The sequence below is a fragment of the Solanum dulcamara genome, chromosome 4 (genome assembly GCF_947179165.1).
Source record: "Solanum dulcamara chromosome 4, daSolDulc1.2, whole genome shotgun sequence".
Lineage (NCBI taxonomy): Eukaryota > Viridiplantae > Streptophyta > Magnoliopsida > Solanales > Solanaceae > Solanum > Solanum dulcamara.
The window spans coordinates 53,899,142-53,922,599 of NC_077240.1; the positions used below are offsets into that span (position 1 = coordinate 53,899,142).

The 23,458-nt window shown below is 38.8% G+C and overlaps 1 protein-coding gene across 1 annotated transcript in view; it reads left to right on the forward strand.

The window, feature by feature from the left end:
• The first annotated feature begins 2,178 nt into the window (after positions 1 to 2,178).
• The window catches only part of LOC129887431 (kinesin-like protein KIN-12C), a 40,089-nt gene continuing 18,809 nt past the window's right edge, over positions 2,179 to 23,458 (forward strand). The window contains 8 exon segments of the mRNA XM_055962530.1: positions 2,179 to 2,813; positions 3,000 to 3,155; positions 3,285 to 3,368; positions 3,458 to 3,577; positions 3,668 to 3,781; positions 3,867 to 3,959; positions 4,164 to 4,324; positions 4,399 to 4,473. Coding sequence (XP_055818505.1) covers positions 2,331 to 2,813; positions 3,000 to 3,155; positions 3,285 to 3,368; positions 3,458 to 3,577; positions 3,668 to 3,781; positions 3,867 to 3,959; positions 4,164 to 4,324; positions 4,399 to 4,473 — 1,286 coding nt within the window. The 5' untranslated portion in view covers positions 2,179 to 2,330.

Genomic DNA, 23,458 nt, shown 5'->3' on the forward strand with positions numbered 1-23,458 from the left:
AATAAAGAGGAGAAAAGTGAGGAAATGGTGCTAATCTAGTCAATCAAAACCTCCAGATCCAACAGGGAATACATCCCCGAGAATACAACCACAATTAACCCCGCCAAACAGCAATAAGAAAGCATAGAAAATTCTAGCTCTAAATCCAGAAATGGGTTCTGACAGTAATTACAATCCTAACTGGGTGAAAACCACTACACCAGGGCTTCAGAATAGGTGTTACAATAGAGAAGGACACTAAGCCTCAGAAATTTCTGCCAACAACGGCTACATCATCTAATTGCCAACCCAAACTCAATTCTAAGGCACAATTCTACCAACCACCATAAACATCAATTAAACCACCTAAAATAGGCTAATCAAGACCATACTAAGGCATAATCAATAACCTTACCAACTAGACTGGAAGTCTTATAAAGACAACCTAGTCTAAGGCTCACATCGGGATAAAGAACCAACAAATTATGAATTGAGTCCAACCCGTTATGTATAATCCAAACCACAAGTAATTTATACTATACACTACCTCATAAAGCTCAATCAAAAGAATGGAGACCGTAGCCTACCTCGAAGCCGAACACGCGCACTCCAAGTCTACTTTTCGATAGCTTTTCACTCCAAAAATGACTCCAAACGCCTCCATGCTATCATAATGTTGATCACCTCGTCAATACAAATATTTTGACACTAAATCATATTTTTCGGAGATGGACTCAAAATTGGGTCAAAAATAGAATTGTGGAACCCGCAATAAATATCCCAAAAATGACTCTGTAAAAAGGTTGTAAACATATTAATGAGCTTGTACCCCAAAATGGGGCACAAATCGATGCTCAAAATGAGAGAAAACAACTCAACAAATAATTTCACCATTAAAGCCCTAACTAAGCTTGGGCAGCTCTTTTGGGGCGGATTTTACCTCACACAAAACTTCTAATTAAGATTTTGAGCTCACCAATGAATTTTCCATGAAATTCTCTTGAATATAGCCTCTTGAATCGCCAAATTTGGGCTTGAAATTCTAAAGATATCGTGGTTTAAAGTTAGGAGAATAAGTTGAAAATCGCAGGGGACTTATCTTAAAAGATTTAAAAATTGTTCATCGCTATTGCAAGCCCAATGGGTCGTGACTGCAATGAAGAAAAAGTGATTTTTCAAAATTTTTTCATCTCTATCGCGAGGCCAAGGGTTGCGATCATGATGAACAAAATGGTAGGCACCAACAAAGCCAAAAAAACCCAGCTAAGGCTCCGATGTTCGATTAGGTGCTCTAGATTCATCCGGGACCCTCTGAACACAAACCATATGTGAAATCTGATTGTAAACGATATTCTGGACTCAATGACGCACTCAAAATTTCCATCCGAGGTCATCTCAATAAATGTGGATCCCACACCCAAGCATAATTTTTGCCAATTCTACAAGGAGGCTCGAAATGAGATCGGAAGCCTCGGAACACGAACGAAAGGTCATTCTAGACCAAACTCGATATTTCGAAGCTAACTGCACTGCTGAAATTTCAATTCGGGCACGTTTACCAAGAATGTTGACCAAGGTCAACCTTAGGCTAACTTTCAAAGTCAAAGTCAAAGTCGAAAAGTCGCAACTAAACCAATTTAGGCCTTCAAAATACCAAAACGAGCTCAGGACCTCTAAAAATTCAACCAACACTTCTGTTAGATCAAAGACCATCCTCCGAATCCAACGGAGTCATCGAAATTCCATTTCGAACATCGGAAGTCCGAAAATTGACCAAACCTTGTTCTAAAATTCCTCAAATTCTTAATTCAAGACCTCAACTATTAGTTACACTCCAAAACTGATTCAGTAACCTCTCCTAGACCAATTTCCACATTTCGGAGCTGTTGGAATCAACGAAATTCTGTTCCGAAACCCATAGCTCCGGTTGACCCCAAATACCACTTTTGAACACTTAAAGGTTATGAAAACTCAAAATTTCCAAATGCTCAACTTTTCATAGGATTTTTTATAAACCAACACCCGGTACCAATCAAAAACAATTCGGGGCAACTAAAGAGAGGAGTAAAATGGTAATTTTACGAAAAATTTCAAAAATGACCTCATGTCATTACAATTCCCTACATCCACAAGTTCTTATATAATATGCTAAATAAAATAAAAAAGATTAAAATGATGAAAAGGGGAGAAATATGAGAGTAGAAGCGGAATGAAGAATTGAATTTGAAAAGGGGCGGGCTTGCATTTTCAGACCCCACGAGGCCACCACCGAATGGCGAATGGTGAATGGTGAACGCTCTCTCTATCTCCCGTAAAAACCCTAGTCCAGTTTGACATTGAAAGTTGAGGAAATGTCCAAAGACGCTTCTTCTTCATCTCTTAGATCCGCTTCTCGAAGCAATCTGAAACCAACCGAGTCCAATGAGAACGACTTCCACAACCTCTTCACCCAATTTCCTTTTCCTCCTCCTCGCACACCTCTTAATTCCATTGCCGATCCATCTCAATTATCTCAACACCTCCAATCTGAAAGTTTTAGAGCTTCCCATCGAAAATATGAGATCCCTGATACTCATATTGGAAATGGAGTTAGAGGGAAATCACATTCTGAACCTAATTCAGCTCAAACTACTCCGGTAAGGAGAATTTCTAATGTGTTCACACCGGGGACTTGCTCCGGGGTTAGGCATGCTATGCATACAGGAGCGAAAGGGACAGCTTTATCTTCTAGAACTTCAAAAGGAACTCCAGTTATCAACTCCGAGCCTTCTGTCCAAGTTCCGCACTTTGAGCTGGCTGAGGATCCTTCTTTCTGGAAAGATCACAATGTGCAGGTTCTGTTCAGGAATTATGTTAACCACATCAAATTTTATGTCTTTTCAAATTGAGCTATTTGACTGCCTCATTGACTGCCATTATGGTCTTCGACAGTCATCAAACTAGCTTTTGGATTGACTTTGGCTCAAGGTCCATCTTTTTTCTTAATAGGAATAACAAAAGTGACTACTTTATTCACTCAGGTGTTGATTCGTGTTAGACCATTAAATAACACGGAGAAACTGTCACAAGGATATGCTAGATGCTTAAGGCAAGAGAGTACACAGACACTGGTTTGGCTTGGTCATCCTGAAACCAGATTCACCTTTGATCATGTTGCTTGTGAAACTATATCACAGGTTTGAAATACTATAATCTGTATCTGCATGCTTTTGCATCCACAGAAGCATGAATGCACCATGTGTGGTGCAGGATGAGATAAGGTTAATAAAATTTTGATATGAACTGTTCTCTTGAGCTTTGAGCAGGAAAAACTTTTCAGAGTTGCAGGGTTTCCCATGGTGGATAACTGCATGTCCGGTTATAATAGCTGCATGTTTGCATATGGTCAGGTGTGCAACAATGCTAATTCTAGGTGTTTGATGTAATTTACAATAGCCGATTATTGAATTATAGTTTTTGGGTTATTCCATTCTTGCAGACTGGAAGTGGAAAGACTTACACAATGATGGGTGACATAGGTGAAATGAGTGGAAAGCTAAGCGAACAATGTGGGATCACTCCTCGAATATTTGAGTACTTATTTACTAGAATTAGAGAGGTTAGATATGGAAAAAAAGGATGATTTTAGCTGTCCTCACCACTTGGCATGACTAGTTTTAATGCCTTTTGGTATTCTAATGCCTTTTAGGAAGAGGACAAGCGAAAGAATGAGAAGCTGAAGTATAGTTGCAAATGTTCTTTCTTAGAGATATATAATGAACAGATAACGGACCTCCTTGAGCCTTCATCAACTAATTTGCTGGTAAGTGTAATTTTATTTTATGACAATTGTTGTTGTGTTTCACATTCATACAGAATCAGTCACTATATATGCTGACATATGATAGCTAAGAGAAGACTTGAAGAAAGGTGTATATGTTGAAAACCTTACTGAAGTTAGCGTCAGTTCTGTTGATGATGTTCTCAGAATTTTGTTACAGGTGAAACCTAGTGCTGAACCTTCATCTCTAAGCTATGTTGCTCAGGTCCTCCAAAAATGTTTGTGCACCCGTGTTGGATCCTCCAAAAATGCATTACTTTGGAGGATCTGAAACACATCTGATCTCACTTTTGGAGGCTATTAGCAACGTAGTCTCTAAGCACTTCTCATAAGAGAATTGTTTTGATGATTTTGTCTTCCACAGGGACCTGCAAATAGAAAAACGACTGCTACTCATATGAATACTGAGAGCAGTCGATCTCATAGTGTTTTCACTTGCAACATTGAGAGTTGCTGGGAGAAAGACTTGATGAAGCACTTTAGATTTGGAAGGTTAAACCTAGTAGATCTAGCTGGTTCTGAAAGGTAAGTTTCGACTTCAATAGCGTATAATCTTAGTCAGTTGTGTTTTCAGGCTTACACAATTTCCCATTATCTAGGCAGAAAAGCTCTGGTGCAGAAGGAGACCGTTTGAAAGAAGCTGCAAATATAAACAAGTCTTTATCAACTCTTGGGTAATGATATTCATAAGATCATCTTGAGTAAATTGGGGGCTGAAATTGCTATGTCATGCCTTTTGTTTTCTTGATTATTTTAAATGCCCCTCCCCCTCCCCTCCAAGTGGATTAGATGATTACTCAGGAACTCAGTATGACCCATTGCATGCTTTGATTTATTCCTTCAGGGTCAAGCATTCTTAATTCTCATCACTATACGATTCTTAATACTAAAGATTAGGCAGAAGAAGAACTAGAACTTGAACTTTTCGCCCTTCCCCTTGTACCAAGAAGCAAGTTTATAAAATAAGGATATATTATAAGTTGTTTTCCTTTACTTTAATAATGTAGGAAGTGTAATTATGTATCTTATCGGGACATTAATGACTGATTAAGCAAAACATATGTACGAACAATATCAAGCAATTTGTAGGACAAAAGGTTGTGAATTACCATTGAGTGACTGAAATTAGTGGATGAGCGTCTTGTCCAAAATTGGCAACAATTTGAAGGGAAAGAATTAAGCCATGAAATTAACATAACCTGCACAATTGAGTTTCTTAAATAGTAGCACATTGTACTCATAAATTCTGAGGAGTAACAAGATCCAAGAAACGTTACGAAGGAAGATAAACATCGTCCAATTAGTCATCCTCGTGCATATACTAAATTTCATCTTTCGATGATCTACGGTAAACCTTACATCAGATGTACATATATCAATCAATCACTTACACTATAATCCTTAACTAGTTGAGGTTGGCTATATAATTGTCTATAAAATTGAATTGATGTAAGACACTAATTTATGACTAGCAACATGACCTATTTCTATAATGAAATTTGCTCCTTCATTAAGTTGGTTATCACAAAAACGCAAAATCTTAGACATCCTAACAACGAATGACATGAATATTTGAGTTTTTGTTAAAATAAGGTTCATGTATCTTAAGAGGGGGGAAATTTGCAAAAAGTCTAATGCTTCATTCATTGTCATCTGAAAAGGGAGGGAGCAACAAACATTAAGGAGTATAGACCTATTAGTCTAGTGGGAAGCATCTATAAGATTATTTCTAAGGTGCTTTCAATAAACTTAAGAAGGTCTTAAACGAGATAGTGTCTACTTCACAAACTACTTTGTAGAGGGTGGACAAATCCTAGATGGAGCTTTGGTGGCAAATGAAATGGTTGACTCTAGAAGAAAGCAGGGATCCTGGCATCTTTTGCAAATTGGATCTCGAGAAGGCCCATGATCAAGGAAATTGGGAATTCCTAGATCGCATTATGTTGAAGGTGAGTTTCAGAGGAAGATGGAGGAAACTGAATGAGTATTATATCTCCAAAGTTAGGTACTCAGTTCTTAATGGCAACCTTTGTGGCTTTTCTGGTAGTTTGAGAGAATTGTGTAAAGGGGACCCACTATCTCCCATGTTGTTTATATGGATAGAGCATCGACTAGGGAATATGCGAGGGGCTCCCCTGCAATGGTGGAAGGACATGGTATTGTGAGGATTTCACAATTACTATTTGCTAATGATACTTTATTTTTTTATGATACTGATATGACTCAACTGAAATATTTTAGATATGTGCTTATTTGGATTCAAATGGTGTCGGGCCTTAAGATCAAACTCAGAAAGTGCAAGATTATCCAGTCGGAGAGGTAGAGGATATTGAGACACAAGAATTGGATTATAAGGTTAAGTCTCTTCCTACCATTCACCTTGTTTTGCCCATAAGAGCTTCAAATGAAGACAAAACAACGTGGAATGTAGTCTTACAAATGGTTGAAAAGAGGCTTGCAAGGTGGCCAAAAAGATATTTCTCTAAATAAGCAAAGGAAGTACTTATTAAGAATAGTTTTTTTGAGTATCCCCATTCTATGTTGCTTAGACTCTCTAAAAATGTAGCCGCACCTGTGTCGGGTTCTCTGAAAATGCACTACTTTTGAAGAGTCCGACTTGCACCTGTCGACATTTTCAAAGAGTACGGACTACATAGTCCCACTTACTTCAGATCATTACTACAAGCACCAATTAGTAAGACAACAACAACATACCTAGTGAAATCCCACAAATGGGGTCTGAGGAGGGTAGATTGAATGCATACTTTACCCTTACCTTGTCGAGGTAGAGAGATTATTTTTGAAAGACCCTCGGCTTAAGTGCAGCAATTGCAGGTATAAAGAAGAAGAAAACAGTGATGAAAACATAACAACTAATAAGAGAAGCAATATAAAGCCTAAAACAAGAATACGAACAACACAAAATAGTACAATAGTTGAAACCTAGTAAACAAAGATAATAGACATCGAGAACTAGAACTACACGAATACAGCTACCACAATGACAAACACTAACAAGCAAGGCAACATTCCACTACCTACTAACCTTCTACCCTGCTACGTGACCTCCACACCATCCTATCTAAGGTCATGCCATCGGTAATATGAAGTTGAGCCATGTGTTGTCTAATCACCACTCCCCAATTCTTTTAGCCTACCTCTACCTTTCCTCGTATCTACTATATCCAACCTCTTGCACGTCTTCACTGGGGCATCTACGCATCTCCACCTCATATGTCCAAACCATCACAATCTCTCTTTTCTCATCTTGTCCATCATGGAGGACACTCCTACCTTATCCTGAATAATCTCATTCCTAATCTGTTTATCACTTCTACTATGCCCATTCATCTATCTCAACATCCTCATTAGCGCAGCATGCATTTTCTGGACATGGGAGTTTTTAACTGGCCAGCACTCTGCACTGTACAACAATGTCGATCTAACCACCACACTATAGAACTTACCTTTAAGTTTAGTAGTACATTTTTATCACACAAGACTCTGGAGGCAAGCCTCCACTTCATCCATGCTGCACAAACATGATGTGTGATATCATCGTTTATATCCCCACTTCCCTAGATTACAAACGCGAGATACTTGAAATTTTCTTTCTTAGGTATAGGTTGTGTCTCAAGCCTCACTTCCACACCTTCATCATGCATGACATCACTAAATTTGTACTCTAAATACTTCGTTTTGGTCCTGCTCAACCTAAACCCCTTAGACTCCAGAGTTTTTCTCCACACTTCTAGCCTAGCATTAACTCCACTGCGAGTCTCATCAATCAGTATTATGTCATCTGCAAAAAGCATACACCAAGGCCCCTCGTCTTGAATATATCGCATCAATACATCTATCACTAAGGCAAACAAGAACGGGCTAAGAACTAAACGCTGGTGCAACCCATCTCAACTGGGAAGTGCTCTGAGTCTCCTCCTACCATTCTCACCCGAGTTTTGACTCCATCATACATGTTCTTTATCGCCCTAATGTAAGCAATTGGTACACATCTAACCTCCAGGCATCTCCAGAGGACTTTCTTTGAGACTTCTTGTAAGCCTTTTCAAGATCGATGAACACCATAGGTAAGTTCCACTTCTTTCCCCGATATTTCTCCACCAATCTCCTCACAAGATGGATGTCTTCTATAGTCAATTGCCCTGCTATGAATTCGAACTGGTTCTCGGAGATGGACGCAACCCTTCCTCCTTACCCTCATACCGTCCACTCTCTCCCAAACTTCCATTGTGTGGCTTAGCAACTTGATACCCTATAATCATTACAGTTTGGATATCACCCTTATTCTTGTATAACAGAACCATTGTACTCCACCTCCATTCTTCGGGTATTTTTGCTATCTTAAAAATGACATTAAACAAATCAATTAACCACTCCATACCTGCCCTATTTGTTTTCTTCCAAAACTCCACTGAGATCTCATCTGGTCTGGTTGTTCTCCCCCCGCTCATCCTACTAATAGCGCTCTTAACCTCCTCAATCTTAATACACCTACAACACTCAAAATTCCGATGTCTCTCGAAGTGCTCTAAATCTCCCAACATAATGTCTTTGTCCCTTACTTCATTCAATAGTTTGTGGAAGTAAGCTTACCATCTTCGCTTAATTAGGGTCTCTTCCACTAACACCTTGCCTTCCTCATCTTTGATGCACTTGACTTGATCCAAGTCTTGGGCCTTCCACTCTCTTGCCTTTAGTCTATATAGTTTGTTTTTATCTCCGCCTTTGTCCCTTAACTCTACATACAATCTTTCGAATCCTGTTGTCTTTGTTGTTGTAACTACTAACTTAGCCTCCGTCTTTGCCAACAACAACAACAACAACAACAACAACATACCTAGTGAAATCCCATAAGTGGGGTCCGGAAGGGTAGGATGTACACAGACCTTACTACTACCTCATGGAGATAGAGAGGCTGTTTTCGAAAGACCCTCGGCTCAAAAGTCACAGTCCCAAGAAAGAAAGAAAAACATTATATATAGCATAATGGCAATAAAACGAAAAGCTATGCAAATTTAAAAGACAAGAACAATAATGATATCAAAGTAATGTGATAAACAAAGGCGATAACAACACATCTATAAAGGCACGCCTAGACCTACGACCACCCTAAACTGACACACGGCAAGACACCATTCTATCCTTACTAGCCTTCTACCCTAATCCGCGACCTCCACTCCTTTCTATCTAAGGTCATGTCCTTGGTGATATGGAGTAACGTCATATCTTGTCTAATCACCTTTTTACAATACTTTTTCGATCTATCCCTACCCCTCCGCATAACCCCAAATCCAACCGCTCGCACCTCCTAATTGGGGCTTCGACACCCCTCCTCTGCACATGCCCAAACCATCTCAGTCTCGCCTCTCTCATCTTGTCTTCCACAGAGGCCATTCCCACCTTCTCCCGAATAACCTTATTCCTAATCTTATCACTTCTAGTGTGTCTACACATCCATCTCAGCATCATCATCTCCGAAACATGCATCTTCTGAATATGAGAATTCTTTACTGGCCAGCACTCCACTCCATATAACAACGCCGGTCTAACCACCATTCTGTAAAACTTACCTCTAAGTTTAGGTGGTACTCTCTTATCACACAGGACTCCAGAGGCAAGCCTCCATTTCATCCACGCTGCTCCAATTCGATGTGTGACATCATCATTGATGTCTCTACTGCTCTGGATGGTGAATCCAAGATATGTAAAGCTTTCGGTCTTGGGGATAGGTTGAGTGTCAAGCCTCACTTCCATGTTCTCTTCATCCATCACAACACTAAATTTGCTCTCCAAGTATTCTGTTTTGGTCCTGCTCAATTTGAACCCTTTGAACTCCAGAGTTTGTCTCCAAACCTCCAACCTATCATTAACTCTGTCCCGAGTCTCATCAATCAAAATTATGTCGTCCGCAAATATCATACACCATGGAACCTCCTCCTGAGTAGACTGTGTCAGCTCATCCATCACCAAGGCAAAAAGAAAAGGACTCAACACAGATCTCTGATGGAGTTCCATCTCAACAAGAAAATGCTCTGAGTCACCTCCCACTGTCCTAACCCGAGTCTTGGCTCCAACATACATGTCCTTTATCGCCCTAATATACACCATCGGGACAACTTTAGCCTCCAGGCACCTCCAGAGAACATCCTTCGGAACTTTGTCATAAGCGTTTTCAAGGTTAATGAACAGCATATGGAGATCCCTTTTTCTTTCTCTAAATTTCTCTACCAATCTCCGCATAAGATGGATTGCTTCTATAGTCGACCGCTCCGACATGAATCCGAACTGATTCTCTGAGATTGACACTCCTCTCCTCACCCTCATCTCCACAACTCTCTCCCAAATCTTCATAGTGTGGCTTAGCAATTTGATACCCTTGTAATTATTACAATTTTGGATATCACCCTTGTTCTTGTATAATGGAACCATAGTACTCCACCTCCATTCATCGGGCATCTTAGTAGTCTTCAAAATAACATTAAACAACTTAGTCAACCACTCCAAACCTGCCTTGTCAGTGCTCTTCCAAAAGTTCACCAGAATCTCATCAGGCCCATTCGCTCTCCCCCTCCTCATCCTGCTAATAACACGTCCAACCTCCTCAATCCTAAAACACCTGCAGTACCCAAAGTCTCAAAGACTATGAAAGTACGCCAAATCACCGAGTACAATGTCTCTGTCTCCTTTTTCATTTAAGAATTTGTGGAAGTAAGCCTTCCTCGTCCTTGATTTACTTTACTAGATCCAGGTCGTGTGCTTCTCTCTCGCTTTAGTGAGCCTATATAATCTCTTATCCCCACCTTTTTCCCCTAACTCGACATATAAGCATTCAAAAGCTGCCGTCTTAGCACTGATGACCACCAACTTCGCTTTCGTCTTTGCCTTCTTATAGATATCTTTAAGCCTACTCTTCTCCTCCTCATCCACACACTCCAACCACTCCGTATATGCAACCTTCTTAGCTTTCACTTTGCCTTGTACTTCTCCATTTCACCACCAATCTCCTTGACGACTATCAAAGATTCCTCTCGATATCCCTAGAACCTCGGTAGATGCTTTTCTAATGCAACCAGCAGTCATGTCCCACATGTTGTTCACATCCCCGCTACTACTCCAAGCCCTTAAACCAATCACCTTCTCCCCCATCTCCCGAGAAAGGGCGGGAGTTAGGCCCCCCATCTAATCCTCGGTCGGTCATAAATGGTCTTCTTTTTCCTATCCCTCTTAATCTCCAAGTCCATCACCGAAAGCTTATGTTGGGTAGTAATATTTTCAGTTGGAATAACCTTGCAATCCTTACAAAGGCCTCTATCAAACTTTCAGAGGAGTAAATAGTCAATCTGAGTCCTGGCTACCGTGCTACTAAAGGTAACCAATTGATTATCCCTCTTCAGAAAACACGAGTTAGCAATAACCAACTCAAAAGCTTTAGCAAACTCCAGGAGAGATACCCCGCTGCCATTCCTTTCCCCAAAACCAAAGCCTCCATGGACATTATCAAAACCATTGAAAGTTGTACTGATGAAAATCTTTTCCGTACTCTGTATACCTCTCACTAGCTCATCCAAATCCTCCCAAAAGAGCCTTTTGCCATCTTATAAATTTCCTTATCGTCTGCTTCTCTTCCTTGTCCTTGGATTCCACCAACTTTGCATAAGTAGCCTTCTTTGCTTCCACTTTGCCTTGGACATCTCCATTCCACCACCTATCTCCTCGGGACCACCACAGTTACCCCTTGACATCCCTAGTACCTCTGTAGTTGCTTCCCTAATGCAACTTACTGTCTTATCCCACATGTCGTCCGCATCCCCATTACTCTTCCACGCCCCCATCGCCATCAACTTCTCCCCCATTTCTCGAGAAAGGGCAAGGGTTAAGCCACCCCATTTAATCCCTGGCCAGTTATTTAAAATCTTCTTCCTGCTCCCACGCATAATCTCCAAGTCCATCACCAAAAACTTATGTTGAGTAGTAAGATTCTCACTCAAGGTAACCTTGTAATATTTACGAAGGCCTATATCATCCTATCTCAAAAGTAAGTATCTATTTGAGTTTTAGCCACTACGCTACGGAAGGTAACCAAGTGGTCCTCCTTCTTCGGAAAGTATGAGTTAGCTATCACCAACTCAAAGCTCTAGCAAAATCTAGGAGTGAGGTCCCACCTCCATTTCTATCCCATAAGCCAAAGCCTCTATGCACATTGTCAAAATATCTAGACGTCACCTCGATGTGACCATTGAAATCACTGCCAATGAATATATTCTCGGAGTGCGTTATACCTCTCACTACCTCATCCAAGTCCTCCCAAAGGTGCTTCTTGACCTCCTTGTCCAAGCCCACCTGAGGCGCGTAAGCATTAATAATGTTCAAAGTAAACCCTCCAATGACGGGCTTAATTGTCATCATCCTATCATTGATGTTGCTAAGCTCCACCATTTGCTCCCTAAGGTCCTCGTCTACTAAAATGCTTGCTCCATCCCTATCTCTCGAGCCACCTGAATACCACAACTTAAAACCGTCCACATCCTGGCCTTGGTACCTACCCACTTGGTCTCCTGGACACATACTATATTATTCCTCCTCTTTTTTAGAATCTTTACTAGCTCTATGGACTTTCCTATCAAAGACCCTATTCTCAACCTAGGAGAACGTTTAACCCACTTACCGCTCCTTCTCCTTGACCCCGGCGTCAATCGAAGACATGATCCTAATCTATCATCGTTCACCAAAGCCACCAAATAAGGTGTAACTACAAAGGAATTTACTAAGGGATACTAAATCAAGCGTATAATCTAAAATGCAAGATAACAAGCAATAATTCTGAATTATACTATAAATCAGGAAGAAGCAAGCAAGAACCAAACTATATCGTCAATCAATAAAAGAGAACAACGATACAACGTATGCTACAGGAGAAGAAAAATATAGATCAAGAAACTAGAGGCAAGACCACTATACTGTGAATGCAGCCCAATCTTGAAGAAACAAGAAACTTATAACCAACGAGAAAAACAGAACAATACAATATGTACAATATATATAATATATAGTAAACAATAAGCAAAAGATACAATAAACCATATGCAAAATTATAGCTATGAAGGAACGACAAATACACACCAACAACAACAAATCAAGAAGTATACTTGCAGTAGGGGAACAAGTGCACCTGGTGAACAGTGTTTCCCTGGAAACCAAGAAGCAAGAAAGTCGCCGGAGTGATAGATCTAGGCTGTCGGCGATCGCAGTCGAGCAGTGGTTGAGTTAACGGCTATCGCAATCAACGATACACAATTGGAGGAGATGTGTCAGGTTGGTGGTTGCCGGCGGTGTGAGCAATGGTGGATCTTATGGCGGTGAATCGAAAGGAATTTCCTTTGAGATTTATCTGATAGGGGGCTAAAAAATTTGATTCGGTGTGGTGGGAGGCAATCACGTCTCCTAAGTATTGAGGCATGGTAGGAATTAAAGATCTAACGGTTTTCAATAAGGTCTTGCAGGGGAAATGGTTGTGGAGTTTCGGATGGACTTGTTGGAAATCTTACGGAAAATACTCCATCACAACGAACACTAACACTTCATCACAAACACTTGTAAGGAATTCACATAGCTTGAGGCGTGCTTCTGTCACTGTCCTTAAAGATATTTCACCCGGTATGAGTGTATCTCCCAGGATTCAACAAGCTCTTCTAGTATAAACTAGGAGCCAGAAACTAACAAAGATTCTACAAAATAAAACCCAACACTATAACAAAGAGAAGAAATTATGGTTATGATGTAAATTGTCAAGATTCAAAAGTATCGCATCACCATAGAAAAAGAGATGTATATATAGGTATAAAAAAAGTTCATAGGTGAAGAGGTCAACCATTATAATTCGAGAAAATAGTCAAATGCCCCTCCAATCTATTATCAAATTTCCAACTACACACTTATACTTCACGGAATTCCTATAACACCCCTAAATTATTTTAAGGTGGAATAAATTACCCCTTAAATGCTGAGTTGGCATAGAGAGTGCATTTCACTCTCTTTGAGAGAGTGAGAAGCAAAAAGCCATGTAAAAAATAATTTTATTACATTTTTGTTATAGTTAAATAATTTATATTTTATTTTTCCATTACTTTATTTTTTTAAAACAAAATGACCTCCACTTTAATGGAGGTAAATGATAATTACTTTCCCTCACCCACTTCCATGGTAAAGAAGAAACAACAGCCAAAATACTTCTAACTTTGATGGATTGACTATGCTGGTGATGGCGAGGAAATAATCGACGTAGAAGAAGAAGCCAAAAAACTAAGAAGATGAATTTGTCGTCAAATTTTTCCGACAATTTTTTCATCTTAGTTTACCTCACTTTTCATCTTTTTCATATATACAAATCAATATTTCAAATTTCCCAAAAACAAACATTAGATCTGTAATTTTATTTACACCAAATTTACTATCAAAAAAGAAATAAAAGAAACCCAATTTCTTGTTCATCCTTTGCAAAAAGGTTGATTTTTTTCTTCAACCCATTTGATCAATTAGTATTTTCAGCAATACGTTTTTGTTCGAATTCATCATTAGAAGAAGATTCTTGATAAGATTGTTCAAAAAATTGACCCTTCTTTTTGCATTTTAGCTATCTTTAGAAAAATCTTTAATATTATTTTAATGGTGAAAAGATAGTGAAATGTGATTAAAAGAAGAAGAATGAGGAAGAAAGTAAATAAAAAACAAAAATAAATAGAAAATACACATGCTAAATATGGGTTGGTGCGTGTGTTTCACCGCACACAACAAATTTGGGTATTGCATTTTAGGGTGAAGTTAATTCCATTTTGAAATAGTTTAGGGGGTAATAGGACTCCCGTGAAGTATAGGTGTGTAGTTGAGAATATGATAATAGGTTAGGGGGGCATTTGGCTATTTTCTCATTATAATTCCTTAAAGAGGCTAGTAATTTTCAGATTTAATGGCAATGAAGAAATGATTTAATTGTCATTCAAAGTAATTAGCCGTTGGAATATCTCCTCATAATTGGCCATTAAGGCCATTTAAGATAATGCCATTAAGGCTATTCAAGAATAAGTTTAAATCACTCTTTCAAAGATATTATTATATTTTTGAGATATATTATTTTTTCCAACAATCCCCATATTTCAAAAATATAAGCATAACAATAATAATAATAATAAATTGTTGGGTTTTTTCCAATAAATGTATTGCGTCGAATCTGGTGTCTCGTAGACTATGAACCATACCTCGATAAAGTAAGATTAAACTCACAGAACAATTGAAGTTTAGAACTTCTATGAACCAAAAAGTTCTTTTGTAAGTCCAGTGTCTTACTCTATCTGTCACGATCCGATTTCTCAGGTCATGATGACGCTTATTATGACCACTAGTAGGCAAGCTGACTCATATCCCGGAACTGTGAGTAATAGGATGTCAGGGTAGAAGACCAACAATACAACTAAAAACAATAAAGAAATTACAAGAATATAACTAAACGGCGGAAGCAAAACGAAATATATACAAATAAAAAGATCCCTCCCAGAACCTGGAAGTCACATGTACAAAGCTACTACAAAAAGAGTACAAGTCCCAAAAGTGGACCACAGAAACAAGGCCGTCTCAAAAAGCAAAAGACAGGCAAAATATATGTATAGAGGGAGACGGGTAAATCCAGAACGCTATGTGCTCACCCTCATGTTCGATCAAGACTACAACTGGCTTGAATCAACGCCGGTAGCTAGGACTCGGACCTGTATCACGAAAACAGATGTAGAGTGTAGTATGAGTACCAAAACAACAGGTATCCAGTAGGCATCATAGGCCGACTGAGCAAGATAAGCGAGAAAATAATCACACCAAAGACAGGACAAGAAGTAAAGGTAGGTATGTACACGAGCGTACTCAACACACAAAGAGAGAGAAACTAGCTAGGTCCGCCGTTCTCTCATAAACCCGACGGGTACGCTCGTGCACATATCTAAAGGTAACAACCTGAACAGACTCCCATAAGCCCGACATGAGTAAAGATAATTGAAGTAAAACCAAGGACTAGAACCTCGGTGATAGGTAATTGTGGACTTGAACCACATGCAAGAGAGACCACGGATTCGAACCGAGTAATAGTAGCTAAGGATTTGAACCAAAGCAAGTAGGGAGTGATGGACTTGAACCAAGGCTTATAAAGGTGGTGGACTTGAACCGCAGCGAAGTAAGGCCAGGGACTTGAATCGAGGCATTAATACCAAGGTAGGGACTTGAACCCCGCCCGGTAGAGTGAATTGGGGACTTGAATCACGAACGGAGGCGAGTCGGTCAAAATTAGGATTAGGGGCAAACCGAGCATCACGGGGAGTACCCCTCAAATCGAGTGCCATCAATAAATCACTCCAGCCCGAACCACATCCAACCAGAATCGTTGAGAAGACTTCCAGAACCAAGAACCAAGCGATTTAGGACCGATAGAAGAATGGGGCACTATGGAGGTAAGGTTCCAAAGCTGTGCTACTGCCTAGCTAAAGCTCAGACTATCAGACTCAAGTCTGCTATATCAGTCTACAGGGAGCTAAACTGTCCGAAAAGACGCCGGAGAAGTTCTAAGGCCCAACAACACCAAAATCGCCCAAGTCTAAGGCAACACTAGTCTAAGCCTAGACTAAGGCTAAACATGCTTCCAAATACATAAAACAAAGGCACAACACACACCACAAGGTAGAGATAATCAACAATAACAAGAGACATGCTTTAACAGTCAAAAACTCCGAGTTTAAAGCTTAGGACATTTAGGGGACAACAACTTTGAGAAACAAATTAATCAAAACAAAACCTCGATGGATGAAACTATATACACAGCTTTGGAACCTTACCTCCAGCTAAAACATCAATTTACCTCCAGCGAAGCTTCTAATCCACTCCCCGAGCTCACCAACGCGTTCCCCTCGAAATTCTCTTGAGGTTAGACCTTTGAATCGCCAAAATTGAGCTAAGATTGAGAGAGATATTGCCTTTTGAAGTATGAAAAGATGAATCACCTAGCCTTTTAATCAAAGTGACAGGCCAAGTATTGGCCTTCGCGAACGCGAGTTAAGTGGCCCGCGAACGCGGAGGTCAGGAGAATTGACCTTCGCGAATGCCGCTAGAGGTCCGCAAACGCGGAGGCAAAAGTAACAGACCTCCGCGAACGCGGCCTAGACCTTGCGAACGCGGAGAGCAAAATCCTGGGCCTTCGCAAACGCGGCCAAGGGCACGCGATCGCGGAGAACAATTTCTCATGCACCAGATATCAACTGAAATGCTGTTTTTCACCAAGTTCAAATACTCCGATAAGGTGCTCGAAATTCATTCGGAACCCCGTGCGTGCAAACGAGATATGCTACCCACCAAATTCGATGTTCTAGACTCAATGGCATAGTCAAAATTTTCATACGAAGTCGTTACAACTGAAAGTGGGTCCCACACCCAAGTGTCAAATTGAGCCTAATTCCACAACGAGCCTCGAAATTAGATCGAAAGCCTCGAGAAGCGAACGAAGGGTCGTTCTAGACCAAACTTGACAATCTAGAACTGACCAAGCTGTCAGAATTTTCAGTCGAGCGCGTTTTCCAAGAATGTTGATCAAAGTCAACCATAGGCCAAATTTCAAAGGCAAAAGCGCCAAATGACCCAATACTCTATCGATTGCCTCGATACTCAGGTCGACCATTCCACTAGCCTAATTGAGCCATTTCAGAGCTGATGGAACCCTCAAAATTCTGTTCTGAGGTCGTTTTCCTAAAGTTATGATCGAAGTCAACTTTTCAAGTTATAAAAGCTCCAAAATAGGAAAATGGTCCTAAAACCCAAACGAATGACCAGGTGACCGAACAGTCAGTGCCAGCAAGTCATAAATGACTTGGGTCGCTACAGGAACTCTCTAAACGATGAAATGCATGCTTTATTTCTTAAATGACTTGGAGGGTCATTACACTATCAAATTATACTCGCACAATCTTTGTCGTTATAGCATTTGCGCAAAGAGGCCATGTGCATGTCCTGGTATTCATGAGTGCTCTAGAAATCTGTCGCAATTTCATAGAGCGGCACCACCCCACACTTATATAATTCCAATCATCAAGTGTATTCTGCAGAGCAATACACCACCTATAAAGGATATGATTTGGATTAAGAGTTTAACTCAACCCTCACTTTGCCTTGCAGATTATTGCACTATAATCACACATCATAGGAGGGACATAATTTTATAGTACTTACTTGATCAACTAATGACTTGTTATTACCCATATGAACTTAATTCATGGGATCTCCAATCACATAGGTTGGGTTACTATCATTGTTGATCTTCTCAAGTTGACAAAAGAATTCTCACTCTCCTCGATGTTTCTTTTAGTGTGTGAATTGATCAGATTCACCTCTGACTACACAAAATAATTGTCTCAAAACAACCGTTTTATCACACTATGTCTCAAACACATGTAATGATTTTGCCATTGCAAAAATTATTTTTCATAGCAATTATTATTGCTTCGCAACCATATATGAATTTTGATAGCCACTTACTATCATAATTATACCCCTCTAGTATTACCAAATACAATTTGTTGGGTACTACACTTGTGGTACCTCTCATGTATCACCAATAACTTCTTTCCAAAATGATGCATCAAAAAGCAATATCATTTTTAACAACAAGAACACGAGAAATATTATCGCTTTATAAACTCAATAATACTTTATTTATTTTTTCAACTCTAACGTTGCATTTAGTCACGTCACAACTGATTATCACAAATATGCATATGCAACATTGATTAGAATACAATCAACAACTTAGATCCTATTTTTCTTTTCTTAGGATCATGTAGCACAACCTTAGCAAGACACCCCTACACTTTTAAATATTTCATAATAGAGGAATAACTTTTTCACAGTTCATAAAGTTTTCAAGTTTGTATGTAACATACAAGTTTATACATTAAAAATATATCATAATCCAGTTTCTCAACAAACATATGATTACATATCTAGAGATAGCATCTCTAAATGTGACACATAAGCATTTGTCATTCCTAGTCATTATTGATACAAGTCTCAAAAAATCCGAAAGAGTTACTTTGAACAATTTAAATATTCTAGAAACAAACATGTAATTTCTTAGTATGCTCAATTTTAACACAAATCTCACATTTAAAAAATATTTGGGAATTTATTGAAATAATACCTTGTGAACTCTTAAAATAAGATAAACTAAATTATACAAGTCTAACAAGTCACACATCAGATGAATCAATCAAGTAAATATTAGCACTAGCATTTTCATCTTGAAAAATATTAGTCACAAATAAATCGTGCTTAAAATACTCATCATCCATAACAACATTTGTTAACACATTGTCATATTCACATAAAACAGTCATTCAATCTTTTCTCATGATTCCACAAGAATCAATTTGCACGAATATTGATATCATGTACACCTCAGATAATGCCAATATTTTAAATATGTGAGTTTAATAAGAAGAATCTTTTCATTCTAAGAACTTGAGTAGTTCTAGGATCACCAACATATATAAAATTTTCTCCAGTTCGGGTGTAGGGCATAACAATTTTAGTTAGCACACATATGCTCAACAACACCAAATTACTCACATTGGCCACAAGATTCGCTTGAGAAATGACCACAACAATTTATATCATCCGCTTAGTCAAATTTATTTTTACTTAGCGAGATTCTCATTTCTCTGAATCTTCTTCTATATTGAGGGGTATGTTAGTCCAATTTGCTACACTTAAATCTATTAAAATGTAGACATAGTATCATCACATACCTTACTAGCAACACAAAAGTTCAACCATTAAAGACTCCTCGGCTTTCCAACGTCACTACCTATTTCTTATGCAGCAAAATGAGATGACAAGTAGAAAAGATGCAAAACCAAAGTGTTCCTCCATAGATTTCGCCGGTGCTTCCCTTGTACAAAATAAACCAGACTCCCCATTGTCTCTTGATTATTACTTTTCAGTAATCAATTTGTTCGTTTGGCAGTGTTGATCACAACGCTATCGATTTTGCCGATTAATAGTATTTTTTGTAAAAGTATAAAGATATCCTTAATATTGTTGAAAATCTTACGGAAAATACTCCATCACAACGAACACTAACACTTCATCACGAACACTTCATCACAAACACTTGTAAGGAATTCACATAGCTTGAGGCGTGCTTCTGTCACTGTCCTTAAGGATATTTCACCTGGTATGGGTGTATTCCCCAGGATTCAACAAGATCTTCTAGTATAAACTAGGAGCCAGAAACTAACAAAAATTCTACAAAAGAAAACCCAACACCATAACAAAGAGAAGAAATTATGGTTATGATGTATATTGTCAAGATTCAAAAGTATCGCATCACCATAGAAAAAGAGATGTATATATAGGTATAAAAAAGTTCATAGGTGAAGAGGTCAACCATTATAATTCCATAAAGAGGCTAGTAATTTTTCAGATTTAATGGCAATGAAGAAATGATTTAATTGTCATTCAAAGTAATTAGCCGTTGGAGTATTTCCTCATAATTGGCCATTAAGGCCATTTAAGATAATGCCATTAAGGCTATTCAAGAATAAGTTTAAATCACTCTTACAAAGATATTATTATATTTTTGAGATATATTATTTTTTCCAACAGGACCAACATGCGTTATGGAGAAAGTGATAACAAAGAAATACGGGGTCTTCGTAGGGGATTGGAGGACCAAAATTGTAACTATGCCTTGTGTATGTGGTTTATGGAGGAATATAAAGGAAGGATGAGAAGAGTTTAGCGATAATGTGATTTTTAGGTTGGGGGATGAGAGGAGTGCAAATCTTTGGGAGCATATGTGGTGTGGGGATAACATATTGAGTTGTTCTTTTCTGAACCTTTTTTGAATATCATGCCAAAAGGAGAGTATAATCCAACGAGTTCAGAGGCTTCAGGGTGGAAAAATATTTTGGGGTTTGAGATCTAGGAGGAATTATCACGATGTCTTGTTGAATTGCTTCACATGCAAAGTACACCATAAAATGTTCAGGATGTTTGAAGGTGAGGAATGGGGAACAATGAGATCTTTTTTGTTAATCATATTATGAGACTTTTGACAGGGAAGAGGTTGCCTTTTCACATGTCTCCATTTGGATCCCTAAGGTACCAAGGGAAGTGTACTTTTTGGCGTGATTAGCAACTAGAGGGGTGATTTTGACTATCGAAAACTTGAGAAAGAGGAAGATTACTTATGTTAGCTAGCGTTTTATGTGCAAAATGTCAGGTGAAGATGTGGATCACCTTCTTTTCCATTGTTGGCTAGCTTCTCGGTTATGGTGGGAAATTCTGAGTTGGTTTGGAATACAATGAGTGACGCTTGGTACTGTGAAGGATAGAGTAGAAATGTAGGGTGTAAAATGTTGCTCTACTAGCACTTATTTGGGTCCTCTGGAGAGAAAGAAATAGAAAAGCTTTTGAAGGTGCAGAAAGAAATTTTGTACAATTGAGGAGTAGCCTTTTTTCCCTTATTGCTTTTTGGTGCACTCATGAGGTTCTGTTACGTGTAGAAGACTGGGTGATGTTCATAGATAATCATACTTTTTGTAGGTTCTCTACTTTTTTTGGTATACCCTTCGTATATGGTTTTTTTCCCAAACTTCGAATGAAATCTTTATTACTTGAAAAAAAGATAAAGTTTATGTATTTATGGCTAACCTCGAACTGATTTGCTAATTAGTTGGTACTTGGGAGGGTTTTCTTACTCAACAGAGCATACATCCTATGTGAAATTTGGGATTCCACTTTAAAGTAAACTATCTCATGTTTTGAGGGAATCTTCAGAGTGACAGTCAATTACTTGTGTCATGACCTAATTTCACTAAGCTGTGATGACACCTACCCTCAACCATCAGGCGAACCAACACAATGGATAATTATCAAAACCCAAAAGAGATATAAAGTCTAACAGGAAATAACATAGATAATGAAGTTTGAAACAACTGAAATCGAAGTATCATAAGTCATGAGCATCTAAGACTGAAATTAATACAGCTGTCTGTAAGAAATACATAGGGTTCTGAAGTGATCTAAGACAGAGAGGGACATCCAAGCGACTTCAAAAAAGGTATGCAACTCACACTGGAAGCACAAACATCTCCTATGCTGCCTCTCGAATGATATTGGTACCCAGATCAATATCTGCACACATTAAGTATCATTGGCTGTCCCCAACTTTAGTGATGAGAGTTGTATTGGAAGTACTTACTTTCATAAACCCATGCAATTCAAGTACATGACAGTAACAAAGCATAGAAACTGCATAATTAAGTATGCGCAAACACAACATTTGTATAAAATGCATCAACATGAGTGCATAAATCAATATGCATGATAAATACTGAAACTTTTTACCAAAAAACCGGCATTCCCAATGCCTCGAATGACAAACCTGTGAGCACACTGCCCACGGTAATCGAGTAACAGTGACTCATGAGGTACAAATCTAATCAACACGCCATAAGCGGAGCTTGAGGCTCAATCATCAGAATGTGGATAACTCAACACGTCTACATCAATCTTCACGGACAACTCACGTGCCAAACCGCAAGGACAATTCACATGCCAAATATCATAGAACACAAATGAATGTCAACCACATGCAAATAGACATACATATGTACAGTGCATGACTAAATCAACCTGACCATGTAACCCGACATACATGTAATCTACAGTGTCAAACTAGCATATGAGAGATACCTACAACAATATGCTAGCATATAATGCACAACTTAGTCATGACACAAAAATATCAATTTATACACAGAACAACACATGAAACTCGTATGTATAACTCTTGTATCTGTATACGTACTTATCAACTCATATATATGGTATCAATTTGGGAAAATTCCTTTATTGAGATCAAAGTCTTAACTTACCTCGGTCCAAACGTAACTTAACCTTCCAAAATTGTTTTCACACCTCAAACCTTCCAAATGGTTCAGCTCCATTCAAAAGAATAACTAATGGCTTCAAATAAATCCATTGTGGTCAATCTCATAATTAAATACGTGGTGTAGGTCAAAGTCAACTGCAAGTCAACCCTGAGCACATATAGTCAAACCTCGAAACAAAATACATTTTTGGGTTACCCATAACCCTATGAGTCTAAATCTATAATCAGATTCCGTTTGAGTTTATTTACTTGATCAAATCACCATTTTACCAATTCTATGGCTTAGACAGAAACCTCCAATCTCTATCTTTAAATTCATACATTTAATGGCTAAATCTTGAAAATTCATCTATAATCAACATGGGTAAGTGTACAATCATTACCTTGGAGCTATGTGATGAACCCAAGTTAAAATTCCCCCAATCTCGTAACTACTTCGTTCCAAAAATGATGACAAGATGTCAAAAATACCTAAAATGAGCCTCGTATTCTATATGTCAGGATGGCAATGTGACTACTCTTTTGCATATGCGGGACCATAATTGTGGTCAAGGAGCCCGCAAAAGTGACTAGCCAACCCAGGGTTCCATTACAAATGTGGCTAGGTCATTGCAGTTGTGACCCACTACAAAAACAAACAACCAGCTGCAAATGAAAAC